Source organism: Mus musculus, chromosome X (assembly GCF_000001635.26).
Source record: "Mus musculus strain C57BL/6J chromosome X, GRCm38.p6 C57BL/6J".
NCBI classification, from domain to species: domain Eukaryota; kingdom Metazoa; phylum Chordata; class Mammalia; order Rodentia; family Muridae; genus Mus; species Mus musculus.
The window spans coordinates 100838297-100852215 of record NC_000086.7 but is presented as its reverse complement, the minus strand read 5'-3'; the positions used below and the strand labels follow the sequence as shown (position 1 = coordinate 100852215).

Here is a 13919-nt window from a genome sequence, read left to right as displayed (position 1 = left end):
TCACAGCTGAAGTTTCAGAATACCTAGGAAATGCTAGTAAATCTGTTACAGGGTAGTAAAATTAGCGATGTAGTTACAGATATTAAAATGCTGAAAGTCTACCAATAGAGTCTGAGATGGCCTTCAAACTGTAAGTGAAATTAATTTTCCCTTATGGGAAAACCTGTCAGATTAGGATAGGATTGAAGAGAGTATCAATGTTGAAGTAACAGAAGATGTTTAACTTCGCCTTTTCTTTAGGGGACTTCTCAGGTGATGACTGTGGGGTATTGCTTCTGCTCTATGAATTTGAAGTTAAAACCAAAACGAATGATCCATCACTGAGCAGATTTGTGGATTCAGTTTGGAAGATGCCTGATTTAGAATGCAGAACACTTGAAACAATGGCATGTAAGTGCTCTATTTGTGCCTGTGTAAGGCCAGTGCCCGTTTAGAGCCTACAGTTTTCTGTCTTCTGACCTTGAGATGATTTCCCTCATGGTATATTGTTTCTCCCTTTCTGATGCATTCTTAAGCTATTTTGAATTAAAATCATTTATATAGTTATCTTTTTCACTCTATAAGATTGTAATCTCATTAGGATCATGAGGAATACTTACTTATAAATACATATATATATTATACTAATAAATCTTAGTGAAGAGCATTGCTCATAATAGGTGCTCAAATGCAGTCTATATGTAGAATTTAATTATGTAATGACATGATAGAGGAAGCACAAACTTTGGAAAGTTAGTTTTATGTAGGTAGCTAAAGATGATAAATAGCTACTTTGATGATCAAAGATGACTCAGCCTTAGTAATTTACTAAAATGTATGGAGAAATCTGGAATTTTTGAAAGTTTTTTTTCTCTCTGTCTGTGTGTGTGTGTGTGTGTTTACATGTGTGAAGGTTAGCTGAAAACTTGCAGGAGGCAATTTGCGTTGGCAGCATATAGGCCCCAGGGATTGAATTCTGATCATCAGCCTAGGTAACAAGTATCTTTTTATACACTGAGCCACCTCACTAGCCCCTAGGAATTTGGAAATATTTTAACATGTGTCATTTTCAAAAAATGTTAAGCTATTCTATAGGACTTATGAGCCTCAACACCATTTGGAGAATATACTGCCGGAAATGCCCTGATTATCTTCCCTCTTACCTGTTACTTTCCACAATTGCTTGAACATGATTAGTAAAGGTATTAGGTTCCTTCCAGTACACTACAGTTGCCTTGGGTTTTCTAGCAGTGGACCAGTGAGGCATACTCTATGACTACCACTCCTTATCTAATCGAACTGCTCTACAGGCTTCTTGACCACATCTGAAAGTCTTAGAGACTTCTAAGACTCTATAAGGCAGTAATGTCAAAGCCTTTCTATTTTTCACATCTGGCAGCAGCAGTAACAACAACAAAACCAGTATATTGCAGATTGGTGTCTGGCTTTGATTAGCAGCCTTTTATTGATCTGCTTCTATTTCTTTCTTAGCTTGCCTTTCCTTCATTGTGGTTTATAAGATAGTTGTATCACCTGTAGTACTATGTGCATGGTTACAGAAATGGCAGCTTTTCGGTCACTAATCGAATGAATGTAACCTGAAAGTCCTATAGTGGTACTCTGCCTGGAAATAAGAGACTCTTTCTGAAAACGTCTGTAGAATCATCATTTTATAAAATTTGGTGTGTGTGTGTGTGTGTGTGTGTGTGTGTGTGTGTGTGTGCGAGAGAGAGAGAGAGAGAGAGAGAGAGAGAGAGAATAGTTTTTTCCATTAGAGCATGCATGTTATAGTCCTGCATGAAAACTGTAATAAATAAGATAATGTGACATTCAGATCCTTTCCTTTTCTTTTCTTATAGTACTAGCTATGGATAAACCTGCATACTATCCTACTATTGCACATAAGGCCATGAAAAAACTTTTATTGATGTACAGAAAACAGGAGCCAGTTGATGTTTTAAAATACAGGTTAGTAAATATAGTTTAACAGCTAAATTAAGTTTTATGGAAGCAAAAAAAAGAAAGAAAAGAAAAAAGAAAAAAAGAAAAAGAAAACTCAAAACAAACAAAAACCTCTAGTCAGTGTCTCCTAAGTCAGCCACTATAATCAATGGGGCCAACATAGAAGATTATAGGGAAACTATCCTGTAAACTTCTCTGCAGTGAACATTGCATTAGACACTGAAAAATATTAAGCAAGAATAAGGAATCCACCGTTCTCAGGGGAGAAAAAGAAGGGTATATCCTGGTTTCCTTCATTTTTCTAGGCATATAATAAAATAGTACTATGTATCTTCCTTCTTTCATGTCATTTACTAAATATCCCAAATTATCATAACTTTGTAGCCACCACTCAACTTCAACATTTTTCCTTAATTTTCTTCTGTTTTTTTTCCTTAGTACTTTTAAGTATCAATAATGTTATGTGGTTTTGTTTTTTTTTTCAGGAAAAATTCATTACAGTCTTTCTGTTCTGAGAAGTAAGATCTTCACTTTTTGTCAATTTCAGTCCAATTTTAATATCTTTGTGTCCTTGAGGAGGTAGCATGATTGCTTAAATGCCCATAAATTAAATCAGCTCATAAAATATGACAATGGTGTGATTGGGCTGGCAAAATGGTTCATCAGATGAAGGTACCTGCTGCCGTATCTGATGGTCTTCTATGTGTAGTCTTCAGGACCCACATAGTTGAAGGAGAGAACCAACTCTGGAGAGTGGTCCCCTGACTTCTGCTCAAGCTTGTGTGCGTTGGGCTCACACACACACACACACACACACACACACACACACATTAAAATACGTTAATTAAACAATTATTTTATGAGAGAAGTGAAGTTGACTAAAATGACAACCAACAACAAGTATCAAAGGAAGGGCTAGTGAACCCCTTTTACATTTTCAAAACTCTGTCTTCCAAGATTAGAAGCAAGATCAAAATGAAAGAAGGAGCAGAAGTACTACAAAGCTCTCAGTGTGAGCTGAGACTCAGAGTTAACTGTCTTAGCCAGGCCACTGATCTCTTTCCTTACTTTTTATTTTCTTACGTTTCTCTCTTTATATTTTCAGCGTATGCATGCACAACTTGATTAAACTTCTGGTGGCAGATGAAGTATGGAATATATCGCTGTATCCCCTAAAAGAAGTTCAGAGCCATTTTAAAAATACTCTGAGCATCATTCGCCAAAACGTAAGTCAAAGAGCAATAGTAAACTTGCAGATGATTGTAAGGAATTGTATATTTGAATTCATACAGAATGATACTTTCTGATAGGATTTTTATGGTAAATTCACATTACAATGTAGATATCACCTTAAAAGTATCTCTGAGTTTATAAAATGTAGTCAATTGTAGGGATTTTCTAGTATAAGTTTACTAGTATAAGTATAAGGTTTGGGTCAGAATAACAAGACTACTATTCATCTTGAATTGTTTTGTATTTTTGGAGCCTACCACATTGCACATGTGTGGGTCACTATAAATAGTATCTGTGCTATAAACTTATTCATGAATAAGATATGTAAGATGTTAACTGTTGTTTATGAGAGCTATAGAACAGGAGAGTAAGATGGCTTGCTGAAAAGAATGCAAAAAGCCATTACTTACATTCATAATGATATCTAAGTATAGGTTTGGGACGTAGCTCAGTTTGTACAGTGCTTGCTGAGGGTTCTGTCTCCAACATCACATAGCCAGATGTGGTGGCACACACCTGTAATCTAGTACCTGGAAGCATCAGAAATGCATGGTCATCCTTGGTTACATAGTGATTGAGATCATGACACTCTGTCTCAAAATCAAGCAGGTAAACAAAACCAACAACAAAATCTAAGAATCTTGGCTGTTTTTATATAACAGGATTTGTAAATCACAATATAAGATAGTAAGTAGGATGCCAATCTGATACAAGCTATCAGTGACTAATGAAATCTAGACTTTTCCTGGAACAAGTTAATTCCGGCCTATATGAATTTAAATATGAAAAACCTCAGCACTGAACAACTTGGTTTTTCTTTTGCAACCTTTAACCTTTTAGGAAGAGGGGGAAATTCCATTTCTAATCCAGAAGCTACATCTGGAACTTCTAACTGTATTCTATATGCAAACTAAAAATTAGACTTACTGTAACTCCACACTGATTAATCTCTATAGTCTCTGTGAGGCCACAGCTTCTCTGAAGAACTTAGTTTTGCCACTTTTATCAATCACACTACAGTTCTAATCCCTATCACTCTTCTGTTAGAGAGCCTGCTGATTTTTAATTTTCCTGTGAGTTTCCTGTCCAGTATTGCCCCTACCTGAAACATGATCATATGCTTAGCTTTTTATACAGAAAATAATTAGTGCTCTTACCCACTAAGTCATCTCGCCAGCCCCTATACCACATTTTTTTAATTGGGTCTTTTTTTCTTTTTTCTTTTTAGTTCTTTATATGTTCTAAATACATCCTATCAGTTATATAATTGATAAAGATTTTTTCTCCCATTGTGTAGGCTGCTAGTTTCTTGAATGATAATGTTTTTTGCCATACAGAAGATTTGTAGCTTCATGAGGTCCCATTTCTTTATTGTTGATCCTAATCTAATTCTTGTGCTATTGGGTCCAGTCAGAAAGGCCTTTTCTGTGTCAGTAAGTTCAAGCCTATTCCCTGTGTTCTCTTCTATCAGACTTGGTGTACTTGGTCTGATGTTGAAGCGCTGGATCACTTTGGAGTTGAATTTTGTACAGTCATATATACGGATCTATTTTCATTTTTCCCCATGTAGCCAACCAGTTTGACCAGCACTCTTCGTTGATAATGCTTGTCTTTTCTCCAAGATATAGCATCAGTAATAGTGTCAGGTCTTGGAGCATTGCCTTGAGATGGATCCCAATGTGGGCCAGTCACTGGACCTCCTTTCCCTCAGTCTCTTCTCCATTTTTGTCCTTGCAGTTCTTTTAGATGGGGACAATTCTGGGTCAGAGTTTTTGACTGTGGGATGGCAACCCCATCCCTCCACTTAATACCCTGTCTTTCTACTAGAGATGGACCCTACAGTTCCCTCTCCCCACTGTTGGGCATTTCACCTCCCAGGTCTCTAGTCTATTCTAGAGGGTCCTCCCACCTCCCAAGGTTGCCTGTTTCCATTCTTTATGCTGGCCCTCAGGGCTTCTTTCACTGACTTGCTTAGAGTTGTCCCATGATATTTTTGAGGCTATTGTTAAAAGTACTGTTTCACTGACTTCTTTTTCAGTCTGTGTGTCATTTGTATACAAGAACACTACCAGTTTTTGTAAATTACTTTTGTATCCAGCCACTTGGCTAAAGGTGTTTATCAGCTGTAGGAGTTCTCTGGTAGAATTTTCGGGGTCACTTACCTATAGTATCATATCGTCAGCAAATATTGATACTTAGAATCCTTCTTTTCCAATCTGTATACTTTTGACCCCCTGCAGTTGTCTTAGTGTCCGAGCTAAGACATCAGGACTACATTGAGCACAGCCATGTCTTCTTCCTAATTTTGGTGAATTGCTTTGCGTTTCTCTCCATTTAGACTGATGTTGGCTGTGGGCTTACCATAAATTGCCTTTATTATACTGAGTATGTCCCCTGTACCTTAGACTCTCCAGGGCTTTTATCATGAAGAGATGTTGAATTTTGCCAAAAATCTTTTCTGTATTATGGTGATCATGTGGTTTTTTTTCTTTCAATCAGTTTATATGGTGAATTATGTTTATTGATTGACAAGTGTTGAGCCAATCCTTTATCTTCAGAATGAAGCTTACTTGATCATGGTGTATGATCTATTTGATATGTTCTTGAATTCAGGCTGAAAATATTTTATTAAGAATTTCTGCATCTATATTCATAAGTGAGGTTTATTTGTAAATTGGGGGTGGAGGGCTTTGTGTGGTTTTGGTATCAGAGTAGTTTTGTAAAAAGAATTAGGAAATGCCCCTTCATTTAACTGCAGCACTTAGGAGGCAAAGGCGGGTGGATCTCTGAGTTCAAGACCAGCTTGGTCTACATAGTAAGTTTCAGGACAGCCAGGGATATATAGTGAAATCCTATCTCAAAAACAACAACAACAACAACAAAGAAATTCCTCTTTTTCAGATTTTCTAGTTTAATGGCATATAAAATATATGACCTTATAAAAAGAGCAAGTCTCATATGATGTAGTGTTTCTATCCATTAAACAGTAGTTAACCTCTTCAAACTTAAGTTTTCCTTCTAGTGAATTCTGTAGAGCTAGATTGTTAGGCAGAAACTGCTTAAATTTGGTTTTGCCATGAGATGCTTTTCTTTCTCTGTCAATTGTGATTGATACTTTTGCTGGGCATAGTATTTTGGGCTGGCACATGTGATCTCTCAGAGCTTATAGAACATCCATCCTAGACCTCTGGCTTTCAGAGTCTGCACTGAAAAAGTCAGTTGTTGTTCTAATGGACCTCCTTTTATATGTCTTTTTCCCTTGTGGCTTTTAATAGCTGTTCTTTGTTCTGTGCATTTACTATTTTGATTATTATGTATCATGGGATGTTTTATCTATTTGTTCGTTTCTTGAACCTTGATATGCATCTCTTTCTTTAGGTTTAGAAAATGTTTTTCTATGATTTTGTTAAAAATATTTTCTGTGCCTCTCACCTGGGTTTCTTTCCCTTAAGAAGTTTGGTCTTTTCACAATGCCCCAGATTTCCTGGAAGGTTTCTGCTTGGTCTTTTTAAATTCACTTTACATCCCACTCACTGCCCCACTCCACGTCACCCCATCCTGCAATCCTTCCCTTCTCCTCTAAGAGGGTGGAGCCTCCCTGAGTATCCCCAACCCTAGCACTTCAAGTCTCTGCTAAGCTAAACACCTCCTCTCCCACGACTTGGGTTTTTTATATTTAACATTTTCTTTGACTTAACTATTTATTTTTTTCTACCCTGTCTTCAAGACCTAAAATTCTCTCTTCCCCTTTTATTTTAATCTGTTGCTGAGGCTTATTTCTGAGGCTTTTGTTGGGCATCCCGAGGTTTTTATTTCCAGATTTGTTTTCATTTGTGTTTATGTTACTTATTCAATTTCTTTGTTAATTTTTGCTTTCATGTCTTTATTTGTTTTCATTATTTTATTCAACTCTGTGTGTTTTGATGGTCTTCACTTATTCATATCTTCTTTAAGGTTTTTGAACATATTCATAATTGCTTTTTGGAAGTCTTTGTGTTGTGCTCCAGCTAAATTGCTTTTCTTGAAGCCTATTACATTGGGGTTGTTAGTTTCTAGAAGAGGCATATATTTTCTTAGTTGTTTATACTTGTGGTTTTGTGCTGGAATCTAAGCACCAGGAGTTATGACATTTCAAGTGTATATATTTCATTTCATCATTGTGTGTGTGTTTCATACTTTAGTTGCTGTGACCCACTCTGAATCAGAGTCAAATGTACTAGCTGTGGGCTCCCTTAGTCCCAGGTCTAGCACAGTCACTGTGGGTCCCTGTTAGAGAAGGTTCTTTTGCATGTTGGCAGGAGTCACAAAGGAATAGAGGTAGGCTAGAAGGAAAGGCTAACGGGGGTGGCAGGAAAGAACTAGGGGACTCTTGGTCTTCACCAAGATATTGAGTCTCTAAGAGATGGAGGAGGACTTTGAGGAGCAAAAATACAAATTTTAACAATACTTCCAAGTTACTTGTACACACACTAACGCCTTAGAAACTCATTTAGCAATAGATTCTTCGCTCTTTTGATAGTCCCTTAGTTTAGGTAACACTGTTGGGATCTAAAAGACTATAAATTTTCATTCTATGTCTAGGATAACTGAAAATAGCCTTTGAGGTTACTAAATTAAATGGCTTAAATAGAGTCTCAGTATGTATCTCAGACTGGTGCTAAACTCCTGATCCTCCTGTCTCGGCTCCTGTGTGCTGGGGTTATAGGTGCGCACATCCATACTAAGTTGAAGTCATTGTTTTGTCAGTTGAGATATTGAAAGTTTAAATATCTTATACTAAGCATGTAAATATATATAATGGAAAAGATGAGAAGTGAATCTAGAATTCTTTCATTACAATATGGTGATATTTGGGTTTCCCTTCATCAAAATCTCATATGTCCCTGGTGTTGGAATTATGGTTTCTGCAAAGGCATCTTGGAATTAGACTTGAAAATTTGTTTTCTCCTGTTTCTACAGTTTGATTCTTAGTTTCTCTTTGGCTCTTTCTTCTTTTGTTTTTCTTGTGTATCCCTATCAAAGTATATCTTCCCAAAATAAAACGTTTGTATATCATTTTCTTCCCCACAAGTCTCTAGAACCTCTTATATTTTCTAAATCCTTACTCTGAACCTCATCCAACTCAAAACCAAGATGTTCCTTTTCCATACAGTAATCAACATTGCCTTGTTTATCAACCATCACCTCCTCCTCTTCCTGCTGTGTACAATTTGCACACTATTTCCTGCTACTTGTCTTTGCTTAAAACCTGTGTCTAACTGCCATATCCATCCCATAATTAGCCTCCAAACGCTGACACCATTGCATACACTAGCAAGATTTTGCTGAAAGGACCGTTATATAGCTGTCTCTTGTGAGACTATGCCGGGGCCTAGCAAACACATAAGTGGATGCTCACAGTCAGCTATTGGATGGATCACAGGGCCCCCAATGGAGGAGCTGGAGGAAGTTCCCAGGGAGCTGGGGGGATCTGCAACCCTATAGGTGGAACAACAATATGAACTAACCAGTACCCCCGGAGCTCTCTTGACTCTAGCTGCATATGTATCAAAAGATGGCCTAAAGCCGGGCGTCATGGCACATGCCTTTAATCCCAGCAATAGGGAGGCAGAGGCAGGCAGATTTCTGAGTTTGAGGCCAGCCTGGTCTACAAAGTGATTTCCAGGACAGCCAGAGCTATATAGAGAAACCCTGTCTCAAAAAACCAAAAAAAAAAAAAAAGATGGCCTAGTCAGCCATCAGTGGAAAGAGAGGTCCATTGGACTTGCAAACTTTATATGCGCCAGGGCCAAAAAGTGGGAATGGGTGGGTAGGGGAGTGGGGGGGGCATGGGGGACTTTTGGGATAGCATTGGAAATGTAAATGAGGAAAATACCTAATTAAAAAAAAAACCTGTGTCTAAGAGCCAGGCATAGTGGAACATATTTATAATCCTAGCACTTAAGAGACTGAGGCAAGAAGACTGAGTTTGAGATGAGCCTGGCTACATAGTGAGTTCAAGAAGAGCCTGAGATACATAAAGAGTATCTCAAACAAAATGGAACAAATCTATGTCTTATATTTCTTAATCACCAGTCTTGCCATGGGTAGTTTTTCCTTTCTTGATAATTTCATTGCTATTTATTATTCTATGCAATTTTTACCCATCTTAGCAGTTGCTCAGCCTCACAGATATGGAAATACAAGTAGCCCACTATTCCATTGATTCACATTCATTGCTAACTCAAAGATTTTGTTTTGTTTTTAAAGATAGATACACACACACACACACACTTAAGACACACCAGAAGAGGGCATCGGATCTCATTACAGATGACTGTGAACCACCATGTGGTTTCTGGGATTTGAACTCAGGACCTCTGGAAGAGCAGTCCGTGCTTTTAACCACTGAGCTATCTCTCCAGCCCTTATTATTTTTTTAAGACAAGGTTTTGTGTAGCCCAGCCTGTCCTCAAATCATTACATAGCTAAGGATCCTCCTGCATCTGCTGTACACTGTGCACATCTGGCTTAGTTTTTCTAAAACAGAAAATCTTTTGTGATCTTGTATGGGGAAATGGATTCTTAGATATCCTATTATAAAAGTATCCAATGAAATGAAAATAAACAATTAGTTTTTTCTATAAAAGACACGATTATGGAAGTAAAAGGATAACTAAAAGCTTGGTAGTAAATGTTGGAGAGAAGAGAGTCACCTTTGGGATGTATAAAGAAATCTTACAACTCCATAAAGAAAGCCACATTCTCCTCCAGTGAACAAAGTATGGAGGTTGCCATTTTCCCAGAGAAGATACTCATATGACCAGTAAGCATATGAAAAGATGTTCAGCATAATTATCATAAATGTGTAAATAAAAATGCAATAATAAGGCGATCTGCCACTTTTACATCCAATAAAGTGACTATACTCAAACAGACGGAGAGAAACCACTCTTGACAAATGATTGGTACTCTCAATAGAGACTGTGAGCATAAAGTGGTGCTTTGAAAAGCAGCTGAAGTGTGGAAGTGTAGCTTAGTGGTAGAATACATGCCTTGAATACGTAAGGTCCTGGATTTGATTCCTAGTACTGCAAAAAGAGGAAAAAAGAATAGCCAGACAGCACCTCAGGGGGTTAGTATAGTTACAATATGATCCAGAAATTCCATCCCAAGAGAAATGCATACAAATAATAACTCATATACAAATGCTCAGAGCAGATTCATTCATACAACAAGAAGACAAATAACCAAAATGCCTTATTGTGGCATTTCCATATAATAGAATATTACTTCATTCATGTAGTTAAGATAACCACCTTCTTACTATGTACCAAATACCGTGCCAGGCTTTGAATACACCAAAATGAATGACCTTTTGCTGTAATGACACTTCACCCCTGCTGGGTAAAGGAGAAAAACAGTGACATATTAGAAGTGCTTTACAGGGTTGTGAACAGAATTTCAGGGAACAAACGTTTATGCAAGAAGTTGTAAACAAGCCGGGCGTGGTGGTGCACGCCTTTAATCCCAGCACTTGGGAGGCAGGGGCAGGTGAATTTCTGAGTTTGAGGCCAGCCTGGTCTACAGAATGAGTTCCAGGACAGCCAGGGCTACACAGAGAAACCCTGTCTCGAAAAAAACAAAAAAAAAAAAAACAACAAAAACAAAAAAAAACAAACAAAAAAAACGTTGTAAACAATCAAGGTAAATTTCACTGAGATGGTAGTGTTTAACTGAGGATTGTATCATTTGTTTATTCATTAATTCATTCAGCAACTGTGCCTATTTTGTGTGCCAGGCATAGTGTTGGACTCCAAGGATGCAAAAATGAAACAAAAAATCCTGTACCACAAAAATTTCAATAGACTGGAAGAAGTAAATATATAACATTTCAAAATTATGGTATAACTTAGAGAAATGTAAAGCTGGCTTTAGGAATGGAGAGAAAGAAATGACTAAATTTGAAAAGTAGATGTTTATAAGGTTAATATTTCAGGCAAATGAGACTGCCTCTGACCAAGCTCTGCTAGTGTTCTTTTTGATCACTGTACTGGGGCACCTAATGTCCATGGCACACTAACAAACCCTTAATAATACCTTGGGAACTCATTTTCCCATGTGGTACTAGGGGTGGAATCCAGGGTCTCACAAACTAGACAAGCACTCTGTTACTGAGATATAATCTCAGCTCCATGAAGTCTTCTTTATATGCAGATGCCTTGTTTCCAAAAGTTGCCACGTGTCTTTTAAGATGAGAGCTTTGTCTTATCTCTTCCAACACCCTCATTATCATGGTGTCTTATACATAGCATTTTTTATAGATCCAATTGAAGGTCAGCTGGGTATGGCAGTATGGCTCTGTATCAGGAGGCTGAGATAGGACGATCACAGCAACCCAAAAATTTCAGAGCAGACTAGGCAAAATAGGAAGGTCCCTATCTTAAGCAAAACAATAATGAATAAAAGCCAATGACATCCTTGCCACTCAAGAAGCTTTTCTGAAGTCTTCTATGGCATCTTTGCCCTCCAGAGCCGAGACATACTGGGTAAATGAAGGCTTCAGCATGAACGCTCTGTTTCCCATCTCCTAGACAAGGGCAGGGACAGTTGCTCTTACACCACTCCTTTTCACCATTGCAGAATACTATGAAGACATTAATGTAATTTTGTGATTAGGGGAGTTAAAAACCATTGACAAGGTTGTGGGACCATCTCAGAAATGTGACCTTTGTTCATAGCTTTAGTAGATTATCTCAACACTAACGATTAATATTATTACTGTTTCAAGAATAGAAATTCATTCTGGTCAAGGAAATTAAGAGACTCAGTAAAACAGTTTCTTGACCATCTTGGGATTGTGAAGATAATTGGCTGAGGATGGCAGCAATGAAAGATCCAAGCAGGATACATATTTTTCTCTTGCTTCCAGGAGACCAAGACCTGGTTTTCTGAGTTCATTTTCTCTCGGTAGAGGAGGGCCTCAGTGCTTTTTTTTTTCCTATATTTGTGTCACTTCCTAAGACTTCACTGTGGAACATTCTACAAGTGCCATACCTTCAATGTACTCTCCTGTTCTCCAGGAGCAATCTTTCCTTTGTGCTAGCCTCGGTGCTTAACTGTAATGGGACGTGATAGAGTGTTGCAATCAGTAGTGGCGATGATAACTGAAAACACCCACTCTTCTTGGATTTCAGGAAGGATACCCAGAAGAGGAGATTGTATGGCTAATGATCAAGTCTTGGAATATTGGAATACTGATGTCTAGCAAGAACAAGTATATATCTGCAGAAAGGTGGGCTGCAATGGCATTGGATTTCCTTGGCCACCTTAGCACCCTCAAAACAAGCTATGAAGCAAAGGTAGGAGGGAGAAGCCTGCAGTGGGTGGCATAACTTAGAGGGCACAGAAGGCATGCAAGGCTCCCTTAAAGACACATCCTACCTTGCTTGACTAGGTAAAGATCTTCATCTTTGAAGAGCTCAGAGCTTCTGTAGCAATTCATGTGGTAAGAGGTTGTGTAGTAATTTCTTAGAGTGAAACCAAAAAGGGTGGGGAAGAGGAAACAGGGATACTGAATGGAATCTAATTATGAGGACTGCCAGGAGTGCACTCTGGAAAGATAAATCACTGTCAGTGCCAATGTGTGTGGGTAAGAGCTGGCCTCTGTGCAAACAATGGCTGGTCAAACAGGCATTTCTCCAGGGACTATTGTGTTTCAAGCACCTAGACCTGCTAACCAGGGTAGGTTTGGTAAGGAACAGCCTTGTTACCAAATAAGAACAACAAATCTTTTCTGTTTTGATTACCTTCCTTACTAGAGCTGCCTGTTCCTAATTAAACAGGCCTACTGTACTGAGATTCCTCTTCCCAATAGCAACTCAGATTTCAGACCTCAAGGGCCATCACTGTGCCATCACTGTGGATCTGGGAAGCTTTCCCACACTGGTTGGTTTTTTTTTTTCCTTTTTCTTAAAGTCTGTCTGCTGTTTTCTTTCTCAGGTGAATCTTCTGTATGCCAACCTCATGGAAATATTAGATAAAAAGACGGATTTAAGATCTACAGAGATGACTGAACAATTAAGAGCACTTATTGTTCCTCCGGAGGATCAAGGTTCAGTTTCCAGCACCAACGTGGCAGCTCAAAACCATCTGTAATTCCAGTTCCAGGGAATCTGATACTCCCCTCTGGTCACTGTGGGTACATGTGATAAAAGTAAAGAGTGATTTTACTTTTCAGTGGAGAGTCATAATGATTGAAGGAGGTTGTAGAAAGCAGACTAGCTCACAGCAACTTGAAGGTGTATATTCATGAGCCGCTGACTATTTCAGTGTGTGTCATATGTTCCCTGGAACTTTTGTTTTCTTAAGCCTTGTTGACTGAAATTTTCTCAAATAAAAGCATTTTGACTTTCACCCCATTGATCAGCTGATTTCTAGAAGAAAGGTGAATGTTCCTAACTGCTAAGAGTTATATTGAAACAGTCCATGCTAGGGCAAGACGCCCCATGTGAATAAAATGGAAGTCCACTCCTGCCCAAACTCCCTAAGCTGAGAGAGAACAGAGCCATAAACATCGTTGGGAGGGCCTAGTGGTCACTGGCTTCTGAATTTATCAGATTCATGAGATCTTTCTTTGAGCACTCTATTAAAACACATCCTGTGCTACATAGTCAGAACCTGTCAGAGAGTGGGGCACTGAGAATGAATCATATCCTATGACTCTTCAAACACACCCTTCTTTTTGCCTTGGCTAATTGGTAAAA

The 13919-nt window shown here is 38.3% G+C and overlaps 1 protein-coding gene across 1 annotated transcript in view; it reads left to right on the top strand.

Moving 5' to 3' along the window:
* The window catches only part of Tex11 (testis expressed gene 11), a 220992-nt gene extending 207424 nt beyond the window's left edge, over positions 1-13568 (top strand). Inside the window, exons 26-30 of the mRNA NM_031384.2 lie at positions 241-390; positions 1839-1947; positions 3047-3167; positions 12351-12515; positions 13156-13568. Of these exons, the coding sequence (NP_113561.2) occupies positions 241-390; positions 1839-1947; positions 3047-3167; positions 12351-12515; positions 13156-13311 (701 nt within the window). The 3' untranslated portion in view covers positions 13312-13568. The remainder of the gene's footprint in view (positions 1-240; positions 391-1838; positions 1948-3046; positions 3168-12350; positions 12516-13155) is intronic.
* The last annotated feature ends 351 nt before the right edge of the window (positions 13569-13919 follow it).